Genomic DNA, 24,887 nt, shown 5'->3' with positions numbered 1-24,887 from the left:
TTTGGAATGGTCTTTGGATGTTACTTTTATTATGTAGCTTAGAATTGTCATGATATTGATGGAGGCACAGTCTGAAAAGAATATGAAGTGTGAGAATAGTTGTTTCTAGATGTAATGTAACAGCACTAAATTAACATTCCACAACAGCATTCATTTCTCCATTCTTCAGACCAAAATGGAGTAAAACCCCAATAGTGTCAAGTTTAAAACATTCAGATAGAAGTTCTAAGCAAAAAAAAAAAAAAAAAAAAAAAAAAAAAAAAAAAAAAAAAAAAAGTTTTTAATAAATAAAAATGCTTGCTTCCATTGTGTTTTATCAGCTTCACATTCTTTTTCATATAAAATTTCAAGTGTCTACACTTTTAAAAGTTCATTTGTAAGATTCAAAGAGCAATTTTAAAGCCTCAAGGATATGTACTTTGTTTTTAAAATAGAGCATAGATTTTATAAATAGCTAGTTACAGAAAACAATAAAATAGAAAACCTAGTAATACAATGTAATTTGTAACTTTGTGTTTCCAAGTGATATTTTAAATTCCTGTATCCAGACTGTCTCCAACAAGAGCAACATATTTACACATTAAAACATTTACATTAGGGAAAACACATGGCTTCCACATGATTTCATTTGCACTGTACATTCAAACTGAAAAACATTTTGGTTCTTCAACATTAAGCACCTTATAGAATATTTTAATGAAAAGATAAACACTCTGTAAGTCAATATCACACCTTTGTGGGAGGGGGGGTTCTGGACAGACAACTTATTTCCCAAGATCTGAACTCTGAATTTCATCAGCTCTACAGCACTCAAACACACTGTGAATTAAATTCAAATTCCAAAGATGAGTCCAGAAAGATTTTCCGGAAGAGGAAAACTGGAGTGCAAGGGGCTTCCTGGGTCACTAAGTCCCAACCAGTGCTTTTGTTGGCATCACTTTGTACCAGCCTCTTGCAGAAACAGGAGAGTAATCTGCTCAGAACTTAATAGTTCTTACACTTAAAAAGTTTTTTTCTTAATTCAAGCCTAAATTTATCAGAGCCACCTCACACCTATTCATCTTTGGGCTGACTCTGGTCTTAGCTCAGTTATTTCCTCCCTCTGGAGTGTGATCCTGACTGTACCTACAAGCTGCTCCCCTGGTTCCCTCTCCACCAGCATTTTACTATTTCCCAATGATCCTCTCTGCACCTCAGGTACCCTGCTCTTGAAAAGTAGCCTTGTTTGGTGCAAAAAATGCTGTGTTTCACAGAAAATGGAAAAGCCTGGAAGAACCTCCCTATTGGGAAAAAGCTGGCGATAAAGCCAGTGTTTCAGCATCAACATTCAACCTGCAATTTGGACAGTAAAAGGTCAAGGCCAAAGGACTCTAAAATATATTCAGAAATAAACAGATTATTTATGCTGCTTTATCTACCAACCAGGAATTTAACCCTAAATGATTGCTCTGTTTCATGCATGATGCCTGTCATTTACATCCCATGTATACCACAACCAGCACCTGCAGTAGCAAACCCCTTATCTGAAAGGGTGCTTAGGATCTGCCTTCTGTCTTCACTCCATGATTAAGAACAACCATCAGAACAATCCAGACAAAACCACAGAGAATATTTCCCTTTCAGCTGCAGAATCTTACCAAAAACACCAAGAGTGAGTGTGGATCAAGAAGAAAACAATTCTTTGGAAGGAGTTGGCACGGTCGTGAAGCACTAAGAAATCCATTGTAATGAGATCAAACAGTTCAGTAATTACCTGCTCTGTAAGAAACAGCTTTGCTGCTGAAAACAGAGACACCATCTTATGGAATGGCTTTGCAGTAATGTATCTCAGCATTTCTGTACACTACAATATATACACGGAGCCATTATCTAATTTTAAAAAGCCATCTACATTCACAGAGAGGTATCAAGAGCCTAAATCCTGCAACAGAAGTATTCTGTTTCTTAAACTAAGCAGCAGCAACAAATTTTGCTGTTCTCCTCACTGCAATATAACAAATACACCAATTTACTCACAACATAATATTCCATAGTACAACCCCTCTTTTCACACCCTGGTACTCTTCTGGTAGTTCTCAGGTAAAATGCAAGCACAAGGTAGTTACAACATTTTACACACACTATCTATGCATTGACATCAGACTTCAACTTAAAAACTAGAACACTACAGAGATCTCATTTTTTATACTCCAAACTGAGTATTTCCCCTCTAGAAATACAAACTGGAAATTACATTTCACTGTGTTTTGTAATGCAATTCCACATGAAGGTGCTGAACCTAGGAATTGCTTCAGACAGGTGTCTCAGCAGAGGATTTACAGAACGAGGTTTATTAAGTAAGAAACAGGAAGCTAGCTACTGGGTGATTTATTTCTCATTGAGAATATTTTTAATACTAATGATTGATGACCAAAACCTGCATTTTGGCATTTCAAGTTCAGTATCAAATGAAGACTGTCCTCATTCACAAAACCTGGAGCTGGACATCCCAAGCAACAGAGGTTTGGATCAATCTATGGAGTGGATTCTGGACCATTCCTGGTATTTATCATTTATCTTTACAAGCAACTGATGTTAGTGCAGCATCCAACACACAATAATTTCTTTGATGGTGTTAGATATCTGCACAGATTGAACTGTAAAGATTTTAAAGGCAGCCTGTGTGACACTGGTACAAACTATTCTGGTTTACTTAAGGAGTGCTAGTAGAGATTGGTAGTGAGCACTAATTACAATGCTGCTTTCTAAAAAGCTAAACATTTTGACTAATACCACATAATTCTTATCATCATTCAGATGCTGCAGGAGTTTTTGGGTTAGGAGAAGTTGGGGATGAGCAAACTTCCCAACCAATTCAGCCTTCAGTCCTCAGAGTGTTCTGGGGCATGGTTGTGATGAGTTAAAAGGGAGTGAGATGTTAGAGAGCAAACCCAAAACCTTTTGGTTATCTCTGCCCTGGAGGAATCCAAGACACAAACACTGATGTTATCCAAAGACTGGAGTGTGGAAAGCTGGAAATGGGTGTGTATAGAAAGGAAAGGCATTTGGAGAGGAACCAAAGGCTATGAAGTTCTGAAGTAAGGCACATGTATCTGCAAACACAGAACCTTCAGTACTTTGCAGATGTAGTGTTTCATAATTTTTTAACACTAGTACTAAACTTGACTATGCATAAAGGAGCCTGTTAGAAGGCTGAGAAAGTAAGTTTCTGGTTCCTTAGCTTCCCTAATTGTGTGTCTTGACATTCTGAAAAAGAAAACCAAACAGTGCTATACTACAAGCTTCATGGAATGGTAACAGCTCTGTTTGCAAGCATTAACAGCTCCTGCACCACTTTTTTTTTTTTTGTAAGACTAGAAAAATAAAGAGATCCTGGGAAGTCACTGCAAAAACTTTCTGCATTATAGATTAAATCTGAAAAGTCCTCCAGAACTTATCAGCACTCGCAGAGACTTCAAGACAGCTGTTTTGGTTGGTTTGTTGGTTGGTTTTGGTTTTTTTTTTCCTTAGGAGAAGAGGAACAAGCCTTTCATAATGCTGTGTCATCATCTTCTCCAAAGTCTCCCACCAGAAGTGAATGTTTATCTGGCTCGTTGAGAACTGTGCTGTTCACTGACCGCTTGTCTGAGAACAGGGAGTTGATGGAGGCCCTGCTGTAGTTGATGATCCGATCCATTAAGCTCAGTTTAGGAGAACCTGTCCCATTCTCATCAATCCCAATGTGGACACTGATTTCTGAAGGGCTCTTGTGCCTCATTTGGCCACGGGCTCGGAATTCAAGTTTCTCAGAACTTGGTTTCTGGTACCTAAGGAAGGAAATCCCAAAAGCTGATAATTCATCTCAGGTTGAGGTGAAGTACTCTACAATATGGGAAGAAAACAGCCTCACTCCTCTGAGCATGCACAGCCACAGACATTTATCATTTGATCAATGACACAGTGAGGAAAGTTTCAGGTTTTCCAAGGCAACTACACAGCCAGGAGCTACGTCAGTGTTTTGTGTCCAGGATGCAGAGGGACAGGTGAAGCTGACATGCACCACTCACTCACCACTGCTTTGGTGGTGCTGAGCATCTGCAAACTGTACCTACTGATGGTATCTGACTGTAGCTATCATTTGACAGCTCTTCTGCTCTCCTTCTTCTGAGGCCTCCTGTGTTAACTACACAGCACCAGACACCAGCCCCACCACAGTGCTACACCACTCCCCACTGCAGATTAAGGGACAATATCACCATGAGAAAGAAAAGAACCACCTTGGTTTACTTACTGCAAGAATCCTCAGTGTCAGTGGGGGGCTTACAGCTGCACTGCCTCAGAAGCCAGCATCTGAGGAGATTTCTCACAAATATACAAAGGGCACTGAAGAGTTTTCCATTCTGAACAAACTTCTGATTTGTACTTTTCTCTTTTCAATAAAAACAAGCTTTTTAAACACTACTCTCTGAAGCCCTTTGGACCAGCTGCCTCCTCCTCTCAAGCAAGAACAAAAACAACTGCTGCTAAACACAGACCTGCCCAAACTGTTCTTCAAAAAACTTTGAACTCTTCATAGTCCCACACTTTTTTTCTGCCACTCAAAGCAAAAGGCCTGAGCTCTACATTCAAAGTGCAAACAGTGAAATTGTTCACACTCACGTCTTCAACAGCAAAGAAGAAAGCACAACAGAAACAGAGGAGGCAGCCATTGCTGCAGATCCCATCCAGGGCTGCAAAACCAAACCAATGGGCAGGAAGACACCTAGAAAACAGAACAGCAATAAGCTCCAAGCAGGAACACAGCATCATTCATATATTAAAATATTATTTTATGTGTACTCTCTAATTTTAGTTGTATTTCAGTATGTTAATCAACAGGATTTTAGCTTGGTGTTAAACAACATATTTAATACATAAAATATTTGTGTTCTACCATAGCTAAAAACTACAGGTGAATACAGCTGCTGTGTCACTTATGCAGTCTGAAATACAGAGGAAGGCATGTCTTGCCCACCTTGCAGTAAACTGCTTGTTGGCAGGATCAGGATCATTCAATAAACCTTTTATCTCATTTTGATGTCAGAAATAAGGAAAGTAGACACTCCTCCCCATGACAGCACATCACTACCATCTCTACTTGCTAAGTACAACCGTCCTGCTGCACGGCAACACTCACATACCTGCAGCTATGGGAACTCCAATGAGATTGTAAATCAGGGCAAAGACAAAGTTGATCCGGATCCTTTTGACAGTTTTCCTTGATAAATCTATACTTGCTACCACATCCATCAAGTCATCCTGCAAGGTAATATGTTTATGGGGAGAGTCAGAGAAAAAAGACCCATACATGTACAGTCATACTCCTGTTTTAAAGCTAACTACTGCACACTGGATGTAACAGACTACATGTAGTAAATATTCTGTAGGATCCCACAGTTGTCTGCATAGAGCCCATACAATCAGCAACCTCATTCCAGATGTCACCATAATCCAAGTAATGAATAAAGCACCACCAAGAACAGCTCCAGACACTGACCACAATTTCTGTTGATATGCAAGAAGAAATTACTATGAACTTAGAGGTATTGTGGCTTGTTACCAAAACATAATTGATGTTTGCCAAAGGTCAAGTCATTTTGTCCTCCTTTGCCCACCCTGGAATTTTAATTACCCCAGCACTTCTAGTAGCTGGAAAAAAGGGAAATTTCTTTCACAGGCTAATTACTACTACACTAAACAAACATGATGAAGATGATCTCTTCTCTGCTCCAGTTCCCCTAAGGCTGTACACCTCAGCATTGGTCTGAATCATTCAAGACATCCTGGGCCTTCTGAACCTTCTTATCATCTCATTTGAAGGAGGCATTTGTATTTCTTACCTTAATTAGAACCACATCAGCTGCCTCAATGGCTACATCAGTGCCTGTGCCAATCGCAATGCCCACATTGGCCATGGCAAGAGCTGGGGAGTCATTGATCCCATCTCCAACCATGGCCACCCGCTTCCCTTCGTCTTGTAACTGTTTGACTTTGGCTACTTTGTGGGAGGGCAGAACCTCTGCAAACACTTTGGTGATGCCAACCTAGAGAGAGAAAGCACAAAACTGCCTTGAAGCTTTTCTATCACCTGTCAAAGCTTCTTCCTTTAATAACATCACTTGGAAGGCTGAAACCACCCCACTCACAAGCTCAAGATCAAAGCCAACTGATCTATGACAACAGCTCTGAATTCAAAATTGATGCTGTTTCCATTCAAAAAGGCTTCTTTAGTTCCCCCTTTATTCTCAATTTATTTACATTACCATTTCTCACAACAGACCAGTTCTATGGCAGCCACAACAATACCAACATAGCACTACAGGTACATTCCTGTAGCTGTAGCTTCAAACCAAACACACACACAAGCACTTACCTGAGAGGCAATAGATCTTGCTGTTTTGCTGTTGTCACCTGTCATTAGGACAACTTCTAATCCCATACTCTTCAAAGTGTGGACTGCCAGCTCAGCTTCTGGCTTCACAGTATCAGCAATAGCAATCAAGCCACAGAGCACTCCTAAAAGGACAGAGAGGAAGTGTTTGTTATGAAGATCTTTATTGCTTTAGGAAAAAAAGCATAACTTGTTTTTTCCCCCCAGTGAGACCAATTCCAGAAACAATACCAATGACAGTAAAAAAAAAGAATGAGAGCAGGTATCAGGGCAGCAGCATTTAAGAGAATACAGAGCATGGATGGCCCAACATAAAAAAAGAAGTAATTCCTTTTTTTCTCCCCTTTTGCTCTCTTTGAAACCTTTGCTTTATGTCCAACTATGAAAGACAAGAGGTGAAACTTTCTCAGATCAAAGTTGTACAAAACTAAAGATATCTTCATCCTATTATTCAGGTGTAACTGCTATGACATTACTACTTATTATTTTGTTTAAATAGTGACAAATCAACATCTGAATAATAATAATAATAATAATAATAATAATAATAATAATAATAATAATAATAATAATAATAGACAGCATTGAACTTACCATCAACAGCTGCTAGAACTGCTGTGCGACCTCTCCGCTCGTGCTCCATCATTGCTTTATCAACTTCATTTTTAACAATGAGGCCATTTCTACTCATCCATTCCCTGTTCCCAATGAGGACAGAGTATTTCTGAGAAGTCAGAGGAGCTGCAGGAAGATGATACAATCGTGCAATCAGGTGGATAACCAGGAAGCTTCCCTCCAGCTAATCCTATCCAGCTCCTCCCAGTATGTGCTGAGATAGAGAATCATTACAGAGAAGCCAAGCAGAAAGAAAAACCTTTTTTGATACTTTCTGCCCTACCAACCTTCTCATGTGTTCTCAACAAGACAGATACAAACATTTCTTCAGTAACAAGTAGTTACTACACCAGTGGACCAAGAATCAAGTCAAAGGACAGTAAAGGACCATGCACCTTTCTCAGTGTTCCTATGTAACAGCCTCATACAGTTGGAAGATCTAACAAGCTGCAGCTCTTGATTCAAAACCAGACAGCTGTGCAAAAAATACCTAACGTGGGCTAGCAAATGGTAATTTGGGATGAAGCAAAGTCAGAACAGAGAGAACTGGAAGACCATTCCTTTGTTATTTTCCAGCCCCATATTCAACATGTAACTTTGAATTGTATTTAGGCAAAATGTCCTGAGTGACACAAGAGCATGAAATAAATTAATGACCAACTATTCACATGAGAATTGATGCAAGCCCAGCTCTCCAGAGCAGAAAGAAGTGACTTCATTCTTAAGGATCCTAAAGACACAAACCAAAAATTATCTATTTCATTCTACAAGCCAGAGTTAGCTTACTTGGTAGTTCAGCATCAATAATCAAAGCAGGCTGCACCAATTCATCCACATTTTCCTCAATTTTCACAAGTGTCACATTTTTAATATTGTTTTCTTCAACCATTCTGTTTTTCCTGTAGAGCAATGCTTCAATATTGGTGACTTTACAACTAATGCCACAGCCTGGAACCACCTGAAAATCTGTACACGTCCCAAGGGTTTCTGACTCCAGCTCCTACAAAACAGGGATACAAACTCATTAACTTTTTAAAGAGCATGCTGCATTTGCAAACCCTGCTACACAGAAGTGCACTCAAACTAACAAATGCAGAGAAATAGTCAATCGATCATCAAAACATAAATTTGAGAAGCCAATTTATGATATTTAAGTGATTTATGTGGCTCCACAATTTTCAGCTTTCCCAACTGAACATATCAGTTACCTTCTAAGCAAAACAAGACTATCCAGACAAATGAAGTACTGCAGGAGAGGTTCTTCTATAACACAAACCACTCTTTTCCTGTATTAGTAACTTACCTTTTTGCAGTATTTTGTTATTGCTACTCCAAGAGGATGTTCACTATTACTTTCTGCAGTCCCCACTATGGCCAGCATTTTGTTATGTGGTAGTTGGTTGCCCTCCACTAGGAACTTCACCTGCATCACTTCTGGAGTCCCATGAGTGATAGTGCCTGTTTTGTCAAAGACAACCACCTTCACCTGCAGCAGAACAGGAAGACTTCATCACTGAACACAGCTTTAAGGCACAGCTTCCTCAGAAAACTTACAGTATTTAGGTACTGCAGGGGAGCTGGACTAGATGACCTTTAGAGGTTCCTTCCAACTCAAATTATTCCCCGATTCTATGAAAACCACCTCATTTAACCAAACTTCCTGAACACCCCTCACTAAGAGGTAGGGATGTGCACATCCTGATCTGCTCAGGCAGCAATTGTCAGAATGCCAGAGACAGCCTTGAAAGTTTTTGTAAATTTTTGTTGAGCCCCCACTTCTCACCTTATGTGCCATCTCCAGTGGTTCTCCTCCTTTGATCAGGATGCCATTCTGAGCTCCCACTCCAGTGCCAACCATCACAGCTGTGGGGGTGGCTAATCCCAGAGAGCAGGGGCAGGCAATGCACAGGACTGTGATAGAGGCTTGGAAAGCAAAGCGGATTATCACCTCGGCTGCAGAAATGCTCTTATTGTAACCCTAGTGACAGAAGTTTATTTTAGTGATCCAGGAAACCAAACAGTAGAAACAATGTCACTGACTACACATCGCCTTTAACATCAGAAAAAAATATCTGCAAGTATCTAAGCTGAAGTATTAAAATTATTAGCATTAAAAAGGAAAGCACAGCTAAGATGCAAAAGGTGAGATTAATGAGTAAAAAACTAATGACTAAGTTTTGTTCTGCACTACATATACCTGCAACCTGTTTTGTTTATTTTGCCTAAATGAGGTGCCACATGCTATGCTCTTACACACAGAAGATTATTTTATCCATTATATATATGATAAAGAAAGAGGATATGAAGATTGCTTCCCTGGAAACCAATAAGTTCTAATTAGAAATAGTAATGATGAAGATACCCATCTAAGCAAACCTAAGGCACAAGGTAGGATTATCCTCTTGGGCATTACTCTAATGATGATGAATTCCACTGATTTAAAAGAAAAATTTACACAGAGCTACTGAAAACTACATGCAGAATTGGAGCTTGTCAGAAGGAATAAAAATTGGGAAATTGTGATATTTAGCACTTACTTCTTTTCCTACTAACTTCCAGGAACTGATTAACTACTGCAGGTTCTCTTAAAGGATCATTGTAGGAGTAAAACAGTGTAAAAATAATAGATAGAGAATATAATGACAATAACAATAATGGTACAGTATCTCCAGTCAGCAACTGCCTGCAAGGGGAATTCAGAAAGGGAACTACTGCAGTCTAACAGCCTTGTAGGCTGACCGCTTCTTAAGTGTTTCAGAAGGTGTGCTTAAAAGAGACTTTACTTACCAAAAAGTATTTTTCTACTATTTCAAAATCCACAAACCCAATTATAATCCAGGCAAAAAGGGTCACCACAGAGACAGCCACAATACAAGGAACAAAATAGCCACTAAGTTTGTCTGCAAATTGCTGGATAGGAGCCTAGAAAGGAGAAACACATCAGCTCCAGCAACACCCTGCTTATTCTTTTCTGTGCCTTCAGACACAGATGTAATCACAGCTTCTGAGTGCAGCACATTTCACATACACCACACTTCATAATTACATACTTACTTAATAAGATCATGAGACCTGGAACAGTAGACTGCACAAAGCCCTTATTCAGCAAGATACATCCATTATGCAGCTGCAATTAAAATCTAAACAAACTTGACCACTCTTCAAATTATTTGGTATGCTGATGTCTAAATGGCAAGGCAAAACCCAAATGCTTAATTTGGTAATAATCCTCTACCTTTGAGGTCTGGGCCTCCTCCACAAGCTTCACGATCTGGGAAAGAGTTGTATCAGCTCCAACATGGGTTGCTGAGATCAGGAGTGACCCATTCTGATTAATAGAACCTGCAATAACTGTATTGCCAGGCTTTTTAGTCACAGGCATTGCTTCACCTAAGGAAAGGAGAGCAGACACCAAAGTGTGCTTGTCAGCAGTATTATAATAGGTACCAACTCCTAACACACAATTAGAGGAGAACATCAGGTTCAACTCCCTTCCTCAGATTTGTTTAAAGGAAAACAAAAACATTTTTACACTTGCAAAAAGCAAATGCTGACCTGTGATCAGAGATTCATCTACCATGGAGTGTCCCTCAATGACACGACCATCCACTGGGAATTTCCCTCCTGGGATCACTTTGACAACATCACCTCGTTGAACCAGCTCCACATCAACTTGCTCTTCACTAAAATGATTTATTTTATAATAAGAATTTGTTAATTGAACTGACTCAGGCAAAAGGAGTTGTCACTATGCACAAAGCATAAGCCTGTTGGTACTCGGTGGTAATGCACACAAAAACTGTGAGAAGGCCATTTTAAGAAGCAGTACTATTACTTTATTGTAATTCCATTTGCTTTCCAGTCAAGAAAGTCCCCTAATCTTCTTATCATAGCAAAAATTAGCAAGATTCCCCCCCAAAACCAAATAATAAGAGCAGTGTTAATTTTTCTGCATTTTAACATTTATTATCTGGCAAGTCTGCCAGCAAACCTGAAGCTATTTGCTTCACAGTTCTATAAAATGGTAACATTTGTCTGCAAATTAAGCACATTAACAACAAAAAAGGAACAGCAGAAAAAGAAAATGACAAAGCAAGATACCTTAAAAGAACGTTACCAGGGCCCAAGGTAACAATAGTAGCTTCAGTAGCTTGTAATGAAATTAGTCTTGCCAGTGCTTCTGATGTTTTACCCTAGAATAATAATTTTCATATTTTTCTGACTATGCTATTGAAAAAAAAAATGCTGGGTAAATGACAACTGCATGTGTTGCAATTCACCCTATTAAGAAAATACTTTCAGCAAACAGACTTACATTGAGTTATTTCATTCTTTCACTAGTTCAGTTACCAAAGGTGGTTTTACAAAGAAGGTTAAAAAAAAAAAAAAAGCTTTGTTAGGTTCTTTTATTTATTTTTTTTAAATTTTGTTTGTCTGTCTAAAGGTCTGCAGCGTTCTGAAATGATTTTTAGTGTCTTGCAGCTTGTAGATACCACGGGCTTTTATTTTCCTTACCTTGGCAACGTGCTCCAGCCACCGGCCCAGGGAGATGAAGACAAAGAGCATAGGAGGGGTGTCAAAGAAAGTGACAGGGTTTACTTTTGCTTTCTCAGCCATTGCAACAAGGAGAATAACAAAGGAGTAGACAAAGGCAATGGAGGTTGCCAGGACAATGAGCACGTCCATATTTGCAGTTTTGTGCTTCAGTGCTTTGTATGCCTGGATATAGAAGTGCCAGCCTCCAAACATCTGCAAGAAGAGCATTGCCTGTATTTTATACAAGTTTCTAACACTCATAGCAGCATTTCCACAAGAGACACACATTTTATTTGTGTTATTTGCCTTCTCCATCTCTTTCTGCACAAAATCCCAACTCTGAGGGCTACAGTCTCTACTACAGGGCTCTCAGGCCTCATCTCCAGCAGTCCCACCAGCTCCCCACACCCACCAGCAGTCAGGCTGCCTGGATCCACAGCACCCTCCCACAGAAACAGCACCTAACAACCTCAAATCCATTTCAGCTCAACATCATTACAGTCACTTTTCCAATTTATTCCCTTCATTGCCTTCTATTTTGAGTGGTTAAGCCCAGCAAAGCCAGGAGGAGTTGTGTTCCCACTTACCTGTACAGGGACACAGAGTAAAAACGACAGAAAATTCATAACAGACAATCCTGGGAGGAGCTGGTATTCCAGGACCATGGAGGAGTGGAGAGCCTCCATTTCCTCACTGCTCATGTTCTGATGTGTGTGAGCATCTGAGAGCTGACTGTCCATTACCATCATGTAAATCATCAGCCCCATGACAGGAATACAGAAAACGAGGCTCACAACAAAAGACCTCTTCCACCTCAAATTAAAACAAAAACACAGAAAAATAATTTGGTTTGCAGACAAGAGATAGATAACATTTTACTTAGCAGGTCTGTAGTCACACAAAAAAATTCCACAACTTCACTGTTTCTTAAAAGAAAGGTTTAAAGATGTGTAAATACATCAAAGATGCATATAGAATGTAAATATGCTCAGAAATACTTACTGCCTTATTTCCTGTTTGTGATCCAGGTGACTGGCAGATCTGTCTTTTTTGACTAATGAAGTAGTGAAGCCTAAATCCTAAGGAGAAAAGAATAATTATAAAATAAGAAGTTAATTTTTAAAGGTATTTTGTGGTCATATAAAGTTACTGACAGATAGTGGATGGTGCCAGCCTTACATTTGATTTTACTTTAACATTTCTGATGTGATTGTTACTATTTTTTTAGTTACCTTGCAAAGAAAGATAAGCAATCTGATGTAGAAATTAACCTCTCTGGAACATTCAAATGCTATTCTCAAATCTGGCTTTCCAAAATAACTATTCCTGAAGAACATGAGTAGAGAAATTGAGGGAGAAAGCCAAGAAACTTATTTTACCTCTCTCTTGCTGCAATACTTATGAATGTGCTTTATTTTTCTGCAGACCTAGAGCTGTTATCTTCCACTCTACCATACCCTGCCTTTCCTGGTATTTCTGTTTAAGAACTTCAGCAAAGTCACAATAGATCACTGCTTTTCAGCAGTAACACAGATCTCTGCAGAAACCTGCACCAAGAAGACAACCGATGGAAGAAGAGAGAGATATTTTTTCCTTTAATAATATCTCTTTTGGGGTATGTAACTCTTCAAAGGATGCTGGATATTTTGAAAGATTTGGTGCCCCCATGAAACTTACCTTTATCACTTGTATGACATCTCGAGGACCTATAATCTCAGGATCATATTTAATGTGTGCTTTGTTGGTTGCAAGAGCTACTGAGCAGTATAAAACACCATTCATCTTCATGAGGGTGGATTCTATTTTGTGTACACAAGAAGCACATGTCATTCCTCTCACCTGGAAAATAAAGGTTCCCTCTTGTTATCAAAGCCACAAGTCACTTGGTAAAGTGCATCTTAAAAAACAGGAAAAGAGAAGTGTGACTCTCCCAAATTAGTTATTGCCTGTTTCTGGGGTTTGAAGCAGTGAGATGGAGTGCTCTAGTTAAGGACAAGAGAACTAGGGAGGAAGCAAAGCACAGAGAGAAGGTTATTAAACTCTGCTGTCTCTCCAAGCCCAGAACTGAGCCAGCAGAGCTTGCAGGACAAGGCCTACTTTGTGATAATAACTTGATGTAGTCTTATACATTATTTTTCATACATTTAAGCTCTCCTATACAATTTAGGAAGTGGACATTTACACAAGCACATCCAATAGATAAAAGTCATGAAAACGGGGCTTGTTTTAATTACAAGCTTACAACAAGTTCCAGAATCCCATCTCCTTCACCACAATTTTCCATCACAGTAGCTCCAAATCCCAGCTCCTGTATGAGCTCTGCAATAGCTGAAGGGTGTATGACAGCAGGATTGTACCTCACTTCTGCCTTCCCTGCCATGAGGGCAACAAGGATCGAGTGTATCCCTAGAAAACAAAACATGTGAGTGGCAGATTACCTGTAAGAAAAAACACTGCATTTCTGGTAACATGATGGCACAGCAGCAATTTATTGGAATTAAGAAAGCTACTGGATTGGAGGTATATGTGAAGAAAAACATCATCATTTCTGGAAGATACATCAACAAGGCAACAAAGGCACCTAAGTATAGGTGTGACAGATGAAAGTATTACACCACATGAGTTGCATAGTTTTAACAGTCTAATAACAAACATTCAAGCTACATGAAAAGATGATTTTTGCTTAAATGTTCTTCTAAAATACAGTTCTGCATATTTTTCTGCTTAGCATTTCTAATAATCATTTACTCAAGAGAGAATACGTATGAGAAAGGGTAGATATAACAACATGAATCCTGCTGCAGGCCAGGTTTAAAGGACTTAGAATAATCCATTTTCCAGGATGAAAAAACTAAATTCGAGGTTAACTTCGAACACATCCATCATTCACTATGATAATTAAACACTGTCTACATTAATGACTCTTCATTCCACCACAGACATGCAACTATTTGCTTCTGCAAATATAATCGTCACACTGGCAGAAGACAGACATGGTTGTCCTGACTCACAGAGCTAAAATTAACTTATGTCTCTCTAATCCACATTAATACTGTCCCTTTCTAATTACTCCCTTCCCAATGCAGGCACTTACCTTTCTGCTTTAAGTTGCAGACCTGAGCACATCCTTCCAGTAGAAAATATGTATTTTAGTTTTAGAAGGATCCATATTTGATCCCTATATTCTCTTTGGAGCATGAACTCCTGCTTTTGCAAAGGCAGGTTCTGGCCAGCATGCCCCCAAAGCAGAAAACACAGCATCATTCCCATTTTATGAGCCAAGATCCTGTTCCCACCCCTGAAACACCCCAGCAGTGGTACTTCTCTTGACAGCCCACACCTTAAAAATGCTGTATAAGAGCTAGATGGATTCTCTGAAAGGAGCCCTTAGATATTTAACAGATGACCCAGTATTTAACAGATAACACAGACATTCATCTTACCATCTTCTCTTCTCAAATTTCTCTCAATGTTGGCTACACACGAGGCACAGGTCATGCCTGTGACCTGGACATAGCACTTGGATATTGTCTTTGTCTCTTGCTGAGCAAGGTGGGCCGGGGACACTTTGCAAGGAGGCTCAGGTTTGAGATGTTCCAGCTGCACCTCGGGTAAGGGCTGAGCTGTTGCCACAGGGAGCTCTGCCTTGGCTGAAAAGGAGATTGCAACTCATGACAAGCAGGCACTGCAATGAGGTACAAGCTGGTACTCCACCAGCCATCAATAAATTCATATTGCTGTAAATTCAGACCAAAAAATGGTGATAGTTCAGCCCTTGTCAATCAGATTAATTTGCCTGTCAATCTTAATTGATTGACAAAAGAAAAAGAAAGCAAAAGAAAAACAAGATGAAGGTTGGGCCACTGATTACCTGTTTTATTAGTACCTTTCCTTGTTTTGTCTGCCTGTTCTGTTGGGCATCCTTTGTCCTCTTCTGTAGGTTTTAAGCTAAAACTCCACATTGCAACTTTGTAATTGTATTTAATCTTACTGACTCAAAAAACAGAGCTTCTCTGTCCCCTCATGAAGCCTCTCTATTAATACTCACCTGTATTCTTGTATTAAATCTTTGCATTCTACTCCTAACCAATTGCTTTTAGTGTACCAGTCATCACAGGAAGCACCTGTACTGGTTTGGGCTAGGACAGGCACTGCCCACCAGGGATTTCTCACAATAGCATCATTTTAATTTCCTCAGTGATGTCCACTCTTCAGATTCTTGTAACTCCTCAGCCTGGTTACATATGCCTTCCCTAGTTACCCCACAGGAGCCAAGTCTTTGATAATTTGCTATTAAAGAAACTTCAGTGCTGCAACCTGTAATATCCCCTGCAGCTAGAGCAGCTCCTGTTCCATAGTCAGGGCATGAACATTCTACACGCAGCAGCCCAGAGCACAACCTGAACATCAGTATTGGTCTGACATCTATATTATCACATATTCTCAATTATTTTTAATTAACCTGACATATTAAAGGAAATGCATGTGTTTTATCTCACTGGCAGTGAAGATACAAAACTTTCCTTGGCAAGTATATGTGTCGACTGCTGAATTTCATCTTGGGTATCACCAAACACTAACCAGAACTGCACAACCCTGCCAAATTTAAGAAGTTTAATGTATACCTGATAAAGATGCATCAAATCCCATATCCTCTATTGAGGAACACAGGTCTTCTGGGCTTGTTTGCAGAGGGTCATACTCTACAGTCCCCTTCTGGTTGGCAAGGGAGACACGGATGGATTTCACCCCTGCCTTTTGGGACATGACCTCCTCAATGGACTGCACACAGGAGCTGCAGGTCATTCCCTCAATGCTGATCACAGCAACCTGAGTGAGTGGCTGGCTGGCATCCTTCAAAGCTGGGTGAGGAGACTTCAGCTGAGAAGCCAGTGTGGGGAAAAGAGCTGCCCCTTCAGGTGGGTCAGGAAGGCTGACTCTGAACTCTGGAGACACAGCCTCGATGGCTTTCTGCAGCATCTCAGTGCTGACTGAGCTTGGGTTATACCTCACAGCAGCAGATTTCTTCTCTAATGAAACAACTACACTGGCTACTGAGGGGAGTGCTGCTATGGTGCTCTGAATATTGAGGGCACAGGAGCTGCAGTGCATGCCATCAATCCTGAAGACAACTGTATCATTCAGGTGGGAGTTTTCTTTCAGTGCTGTCTCAGAGCCTTTGGTCTGAGTATTCCTCAACCTTTCCAAGTCAATGGCACTGAGCTTGAGGGGCCTGGGCTGCTTTCTGAAAGATGCTGTGAAACCTGCTGCTTCAGTTTGATGTCTTATTTCTTCTGCTGTAATTAGATGAGGCTGGTAGACAACAACAGCTTCCTGATTGTCCAGGGACACTGAAAATTAACAAGTGTGCATTACTGCCTTGAGCATAATAAGCACGTTTTCCTAAAAGCAAGAGATATTGTCAAAGCTTGCCAAGTGTGTTTTAAATGCTCAGAAACATAAGAGCAATGGAAGAGGGAGTTAATTGTTTTGGGAAATATTAAGCAATTTACTTTCTAAATCATGTTTTCTCTAGTATTACAATACTTCAATAATTACAATATTTCTCTAGTACTACAATAATTTTCAACTCTTCCTCAATTTTTTTGCTCTTTCCCCAGAACAAATGGTATTACTATGTCTTACTAGATTTATCCTTTTATCAGGGATCTGTGGCAATACATCCATGTCAGAGACAGTTATACAGAGAATTTTGTCTTGCCTTTTAGATACAATGACATATATGCCAACATTAATTTGTAATTGAAAATATAAACCAATATTAATTACAACACACACACACACAAAATACATCTGGTATTAAAGATTTCTATAAATGATAAGAAAATTATGGAACACAACTACTCCAGGCTTCCTACCAAAAATACAAAAAGCAACCACTAAATACTGTCACACATGTAACAGCAACAGGCTGATCACAACTCAGTCCCCTTTTTCAGTCCAAATTAAAGCTGTAACCAAATGCCTACCACCAACAACCCAGGATATCTCCACAATGCCACCAGAGAACAGTGTGGTCAACTTCAATTTACATAAAAATACCCTGAGGTTTTACCTTTAATCCACTGAATTCCTTGCAATTTGCCAATCTTCCCTTCAATGGTGCTGGTGCAGGAGTGACAAGTCATCCCCTCTACTTTCAGGTGCAGCACAACACTACTTGCTTGAGGCCACCTGGGATCTTCCTGAGTTCCAGGGGTTCCCTCTGCAGAGATCTCCAGATCCACCCCAGGAACCATGTGGCTGATCTGCTTCCCATTTAGAATGGCAGAAATGAAAGTCACCACTGCAGCTTTCTGGTCAGAGGACAATTTAACATCCACGATACCTCTGTTTTTCAGTAGTGTGCTACAGATCTGCTTGGGTGTTAGAGCTGACTGAGTAGGAATGGCAAGGAAAACAGTGTCAAGTAAAACAGGCTGTGGGTTTGAATCAGCTAATGTAGCATCAAATCCCATGTCATATATTGCTTCCTGCAGCAGTGCTGGTGTCTGCAGTTTTGGGTCATAAATGACAACTGCATTCTTCTCCTCTAGAGATACCTGGCAAATAGGAAGGGAAAAACATAAATTAGCAAACTGCAGTACAAGGAGATGAGGACTAATACACTGCATGATACTAGAGACAGCTTTTACTTATGTCCGTAATACTTGTCCAGTTTAATTTTCGTCATCACTGCTCACCTTGAGGAGTAAAGGCCAAACCAAAGCCACCATAAAGTGGCTTCTGTTCATCTGTGCAACAACACAGCTAGAAATAACATCTTGTTTTTTTCTGCTGCACCAGTTTCAGAATCCTTTACAAGTCTGTCTGGCCACTTTCACTTCTGACATCCAGGCAGCATCAACATATTAATGAAGCTTCCAGAGCCAAACCCTCTTGAACTATGATGACTGAACTAATTCAACCCCAAAATCTAAACAGCCCACACAAAAACCAATAATCACACATACAATTCTGCAGTTAGTAGTAATTACCCTTAGGCTACAAGAATGGAAGAAGAACCCCAGACATTTAAGTAGCAGTGAAAGTCCACTACTTCCAGGCATCTTGGGCAGAGGCTGTTAACTTGCTAGAAGCAATAAAGTGCATGAGACTTCACAGCACAAAATTCAGTTTCAAAATTTGACATATGACAAACCTTAAAGCTGTTTTTCCCCCCCCTCTGTACGTTTTGGTCATCCAGAGATGTCCTGGTTCAGTACTAACCTTTCACATCAGATGGTACAAATATCCCTAATTTAATTTACTCCAAACTGATGCTGTAGCAAACACAATTATTGCAGTTTACATAAAGGAAAGTCTGTGCCTGTCTGGGGCCCAACACATTATCATTCAATTTTATCTTTCCTCTGGGCAAAGGTACAACCTAAAGACCACAGTCACAATTCAATTAGACCACTTAAATGATTTTAAGAACCACCTTTCTTCATTTCTGTCCCAATTATGGGCCTTAGCAGAATTAGAACATGCACATTTATTGGTTTCACTGCAGCTGGAGGAAAAATAACCTGAATGCAGCTCTGTTTGATTGCATTAGCCCCCTAACATTCGTCTCCCTTGCTGACCTAATTCATGTTCAATAAACAAAACCCTGATTTCCTATTGTCTGAGATTTTAGTCAAACAAATGATCTGATTAAATTGAAGTTCTGATGCTGTAATGAGCATAATTACTAAATATGATTTCTTAAAGTTTCTTATAGTCCTGTTCTACTCATTCTAAGTTTTTGTAATGTTTTCTTGCCAGGAGTAGTTTCAGAACTAGTGTTCAGCTTTGAAATCAGGTATTTACTTAGGAAAAAAAACCAAACGAAATATTGGTATCTCTGAGCTAAATTAAAATTTTTTAAAAATTTAAAATAAAGTCAGATCAAGGAAGTCAGGATTAAGGGCAAATCAAGAAGCTCTGTTAACAGTTCAAGACTACAGTTCTGCTGTTCCTCCTCTCATTTCCTGGTGGGCAGTACAAAGGAAAGGAAACTTCTAACACTTGAAAGAGCTGGCAAGACTTTCCTTTGTGGTTACCTGCTGCTCTTATTTCAAGAGCCACAACAAAACAGCTTTCTTTTTCATGGTAGATCAACTACCACATGATTAAATGGATACCCCCAGCTTTTGAGCCTCTACAAGTGACCTCTGTGTATTATCAGTATGAAAGAAAAGGCTCAGTGGCTTGGGAGACAGTCCTCACATTTACTTGGTGTAGGGGACAAGGACAGCTTGCTTTTTACACCAGTGAAAGTCCTAAGGATTTTGCTTTATCTTTTTTAAACATTTCCTGTTCTTGCTTTGTTTGTTAACTTTTTTCTCATTACTTCACAATACTGAATTAACTGAAAAGTAGAAAGTTACTTAAGAGTAACAGGTAATGACTTAGCTCCCACTGCAGGGAAGCAAGGACCTGGTTTTCCCTTATACCAGAAATACACCAATGCATTTCTAGTGTCAGCTTCCCACAAAATGCAGAATATGGTCTTTCCACAGACTTTTCCTCCCTTGCTGCATACTTTATCATGGTTTCTCACACCAGAAAAAAAAGCTTGGTAAGAAACAGTGACAGTGTTACCTACTTTAATGTTATGGATCCCATTCACCTTCCCAATGTGCTCCTCAATGGTTTGAACACAGGAGCTGCAGGTCATCCCCTCCACACCAATGGTGATGGATTTGGCCTCCATTGTGACATTCTACTCAAGCCTTCTCATTGCTGTTGGTGAAAAACAAGGAAGACATTTGTTCCTGAACCACTTCACAAAGATTGAAACTGAAACAGGGATTTAACAGAGGATGCACTTGGCTAGGTGTAACTCTGTACATGTCAGAACCTGAGCAAAGCTGAGCAGGAAGGAAAACTTTAGGCATTTATTCCAATGAATTTCCAAAAAGAGAAAGTGTTCTGGCATTTATTACTTGATTTGTGTAACAATAAAGATAATTTAATTGCACACTGCAAGCTGTGGTTCAGTGGTGTGGGAGATGAAACTACAAGGGAGAAGCCAGTGAGAGAGAAACCAGTTCTTGAAATGCTAGAACAAGAGGGGATGATAAAAGCACAAAGTTTTCCCACATTTAAATCTCATATTATCCTACACAAGCACAAACAAGTGATACTGAAATCAGCCCTAGGAAGCAAACTGAGCTTTTCCACACTTCATTCAGAAAAGTCTAATTTCTGCTCCTCTGAAGATTATCTTTCTTATTCCTGCTCCTAAAGACAAGGCCAGAAAGAGATGACTGAACCTAAGAGATGACTGAACATAGAAATTATGGCTACTGCAAAGGACTCAAAATCCTCTGTGACAGGGAACTAGAACGTGGCACTGGAGTTTTTAATGCCCACCAAGGCATTAAAAAATTAGCTGCTGATATGTGTAAAAATATCTTAATACTTTTCTATTATTATAGTTTGTTATGGGCAGAGTATTTATTCTATTTTCTCAGTTTGTTTCCTTGCTGTTCATTTCACATACTTTCACCTCCATCATTCTTTACACAGCCTCATCTTTTCCTGATTAAAAGATACCATGTGGAAAGAAACTGAAACTATTAGAGCTACTCTGCCGTAGTGGCCTGATTAAATAAATAGTTTGTAAAATGACTTCCAATGCAATAAATTATATTTGTTCCATAGAAGTGGAAGAAAATACTCTGTTTGCAGGAATTCAGGACCCCTTACAAAGCATGTAAGAATTCTGTCAGTAGAAAGTCCTGTTTGTGTTCCAAACTTATGATTCATACAGATATAACCCTTCCCTCAAAATAAAACACATTTCCTGCTACTTGTGTTTGGATTCAAATAATTAATCAAAGGCAAACAAGCCTGAATCTTTATCCTGCCCCAAGAAGGTTTTTTTGTTGACTTGGTAAGGGTTTATTTAAAGATTTCTCTCCTAGGACCAACTGTTCAGGCCCCATGACATTCAGCATGGTATAAACACAAGAGAGAAAATCCTCTCCTGGAAGATGCAGTAATTCAAGTATGTAAAAACCATCAAGGCAGAAGAGGAAAACAAATTTTTGTATTTTTTATTTTTTACCCCTCAAAGCCCCAAGGTGGTGGGACTGAATCCAGAGCTTCCATCATAGAATTTATCTGTTGGATCAAACTGTCCTTTTTGTTCCCCAACTTCTACTTAAGAAGCACTACTGGATCTGCCTGATTATCCATAATTAACAGCTACTGCTGGAAGACAACAAACATTGGGATTTTCATTTGCTTTGCTGCAGGCTGCTAACAGCTTTCATACCATTTTTAAGACTTGTCCAAACCTCAAGCAGCAAAGGAGCCATCTGTGAGCAGCAGTGTCTCTTCACATCAGTCTCATGGCATTGCTCACACTGAACCAAGACACAGCAACTCACAGGGTCAGGTTTCTGTATGGCCTTCCTGAAATTTCCAGAAGCCTTCAATTCACCTACTGCTGCTTTGGAATACCATCTAAAGCAGCTTTGTAACAAGACAGCTTTGGACAAACTTGGTAAAAGCTTTTTGTGTTCTCTATTACACTATTTACTGCTTAAGACCTTCAGAAACTCCCATCTGCTATTTTCTTTCACTGCTTCCACATGTCTTTTGCAGCAATTCTTCCTTGTTTGTATAGTAACACCATCAATGAAGCAGCAGAGCCCTAGAAATCCTCTGGCTCTGCAACAGAACAGGACACAGTGGGTATGTGAAGAGGAGCAATGCTCCCTGACAGTGCAGGAGGAGTTGAAAGATAATTAAAACCAAAAAAATATTGTAAAATAGATGCAAGTCTTTCAACATTTTTCAGGCACAATTTTATGCTTGGGCTGTAAGTGAAAACATTGCATTTTCTTGAAGAAAGAACAGAATAGAATTCTTGAATAGAAACTGGTGTTTCTATTAAGTGAATGAAGTAACAGAAAGAGAAACAATGTCTATGTCCAGCAGGGATTTCTTCCTACAGAAAGGAAAATGAAAACTGTGATCAAGCACAAGATGACCAAGAAACTAAGCTTCACCTCCCTAAACCATTTATTTTTCCACAGCAGCCTTTGCAAGTGGAATATCCGAAGCAAGATCAGGTTTGATGAAGTCAAAGTCAAGTCATTCACAGGCTGCGTTCTGCCTGCCCCACGATCAGCAAGGATAGGTAACTGAGCAGCACAGTGTTTCTGTGGAGGTGAACAACTACAGTTTTCACCAAAGTTTTCTGTATATAATTACCTTGAATTTATAACCACTGAAACCAGAAAAGGTCCAAGACAGGCAAAATTCACACAAAGGCCAGAACCCGTCAGATTTAACTACAGCATTTGGACTTGAATAAATTCCTAAAGAGCTGAGTCCTGCTTTGTAGCTGGCAGCAGAAAGAGAAATTACTAACTACATGAAATGGAAAGAGGTACCTGTCCCTAGAAGTTTACTAAGACTTATGAAAAAGAGTAAAGGCAGTAATGGAAAAGGCTGTATCATCCTGTCCTGGGGTGGACAGAAGAGATGGAGCACAGGTTACAGGAGGTCCTGTAAGGAAGAATAAGGTTTTATTATGTTCATAGGCAAACAGATACATTTGAAAGCTCTGCTAGATGTAACAGGCTTAATGACTGAGGGAGAAACTGCAATTCTATAATAAATGTCTGCCACAGACAGCTACGTGACACTCTAAATAGGCTGTAATTCATGTTGCTCAAGACTTTTTAACAAGTCTTGCTTGGTCAGCAGACTACGGAAATTGCTCTGAGGGACTTTATTTCTATACAATTTAGCTGAAAAAGACACAATGAAAACAATCTACTTTACTTCTATCAAGAGCTTTATAATATGAGACAGATTCCTAGCTAATCCTTTTACTTGTTTGTGTCCTTTCACTACCTCTTCAAGTCAGATTTTTGGAGAACCTGAATGGTTTCCTGCAGGAACCACAGCAAATACCAGGAACACAATATAATTTACAGATCCTTATGACATCAGCATAGTGAGGCCAACTGTGGCTCCTTGTATTTGAGCTTTGTCTCAAAACACAAGGCAGAACAATGTGAAACCCATCGTGTAAATAAAATAAAGAATATTTTTTTAAAAAATACATGTAACATTTTTACTTTCTACACGGGACAGAAAAAAGCTTCAGATCTTTCTTTACGACAAAATACACTATGATTAGTAATCTCTAATCAAATTGTGTTTGTGCTCACCAAGTGCACTGTAACAGACACAACTAAACAACACACTTCCACATGGAAAAAAATATTTCTTGGTCTATTTAATTGCACAAATGCAACTCTGAAAGTATTCACTACAAAAAGGCAATCCTTGGCCTCTGCATAAAAGATATTAAGGAACTTTACACTAATTACTTGTAATTTCCAGAATATGGATACAGAGAGAGAAGTAACAGTTAACCCGGGTTGCTCGTTTTTGTTAGATTTAACCCCAAAGCACTGTAAACAACTATTTGCCCTTTCCCAAGAATCTTCACACTAAATTTTTAGTGAAAATATTGGGAAAGTGAACCTATGCAGAGCGTACTGCTACAAGAAAGCAAAACACGAAGGAAGATGTTTCAGAGGAGCTCAGGTTTGAGGGAAAGGACCTGGGAGGAGGCTCAAGTGCCTTGTGTGCCCACAGAGGTGGGAGAGGTCCCTTCCAGATCCCTCAGCACCGCGATCTCCACCGACAAGCAGAGCCCATCGGCATTCCCAGATCCATCCCACCCAGAGACCCCCGCGGGATTCCCGCCGCCGGGATAAACACCCCGGCGGGAGCTTGCCCAGGAAGAAGCGGTCGAGCAGGAAATCCCGTTTGGGCTCCAGAGCCCCGGTGAGGCTGGTTCTGTATCCGAAAGGCTCAGCCACCCACAGAGCCCCCGCTCCGCCTCAAAGCCCGAGGAAGCCGAACCCGAGCTGATGTTTTCGGGTCGGGGGTGATCGAGGCCCGGCCCGGTCCGGTCCCGCGCTGCGGGGTCACGGTGAGACCACCCCCAAACCCCTCCCGGGCCCGCTGAGGGGACACGTAGCGCAGCCACCTTCACAATTCCCGCGGGAAGCCCCGGGCAAACCCGCTCCCATCCCTTCCCCTCCTCACAGCCTGAGGAGAGCCGCACCCCCCCACCACCACCACAACAGCTCCGCCGGCCGCGACAGAGGCAGCGCCGGAGGAACTGCGGGCGGGCTCCGTGCTCCCCGACATCCAGGGGAAAAAGCAGAGCTTTCCCCGAAAAAAAACTGAGGTAAGGAGAGGCGGTGGGCAGGCGGTCAGGGCCGTCCCGGTGCGGACACTCACTCGCTCACGACTCCGCGCAGTCCCCATTCCCAGCCTGGCACTTTACCCCGCCGAGACC

General features: G+C 40.3%; 1 protein-coding gene across 2 annotated transcripts; it reads right to left on the bottom strand.

The window, feature by feature from the left end:
• ATP7A (ATPase copper transporting alpha) lies at positions 1–24,887 on the bottom strand. 2 transcript variants are annotated; one of them, XM_030449063.1, is made up of 23 exons: positions 24,830–24,887; positions 20,154–20,290; positions 17,637–18,123; positions 16,186–16,911; positions 15,004–15,210; positions 13,803–13,966; positions 13,238–13,399; positions 12,563–12,639; positions 12,148–12,373; positions 11,540–11,773; positions 11,126–11,217; positions 10,580–10,707; positions 10,260–10,414; positions 9,812–9,946; positions 8,808–9,002; positions 8,328–8,510; positions 7,811–8,024; positions 7,004–7,150; positions 6,392–6,534; positions 5,859–6,062; positions 5,160–5,277; positions 4,639–4,741; positions 1–3,806 (listed from the first exon to the last, which is right to left on the bottom strand). In XM_030449063.1, exons 2-23 carry the CDS (start codon positions 20,259–20,261, stop codon positions 3,530–3,532), a joined length of 4,485 nt encoding a protein of 1,494 aa, XP_030304923.1. In that variant the 5' UTR covers positions 20,262–20,290; positions 24,830–24,887; the 3' UTR covers positions 1–3,529. The 2 variants fall into 2 exon arrangements, with proteins under 2 accessions (XP_030304923.1, XP_030304922.1); XM_030449062.1 differs by lacking the exon at positions 24,830–24,887 and adding an exon at positions 24,772–24,820 and having other exon boundaries at positions 3,530–3,806.

Source organism: Calypte anna, chromosome 4 (assembly GCF_003957555.1).
Source record: "Calypte anna isolate BGI_N300 chromosome 4, bCalAnn1_v1.p, whole genome shotgun sequence".
In the NCBI taxonomy this organism is placed as follows: domain Eukaryota; kingdom Metazoa; phylum Chordata; class Aves; order Apodiformes; family Trochilidae; genus Calypte; species Calypte anna.
This window is presented reverse-complemented; position numbering and strand designations above follow the sequence as displayed.

Excerpts from the sequence above, each read along its gene's own strand:
- ATP7A (XM_030449063.1), bottom strand. The coding sequence starts at position 20,261 with ATGGAGGCCAAATCCATCACCATTGGTGTGGAGGGGATGACCTGCAGC. Across the intron at positions 13,967-15,003 it reads AAATTTGAGAAGAGAAGATG|GGATACACTCGATCCTTGTT; the intron begins GTAAGATGAATG and ends TTTGTTTTCTAG. Across the intron at positions 13,400-13,802 it reads ATGGGATTCTGGAACTTGTT|GTGAGAGGAATGACATGTGC; the intron begins GTAAGCTTGTAA and ends TTTATTTTCCAG.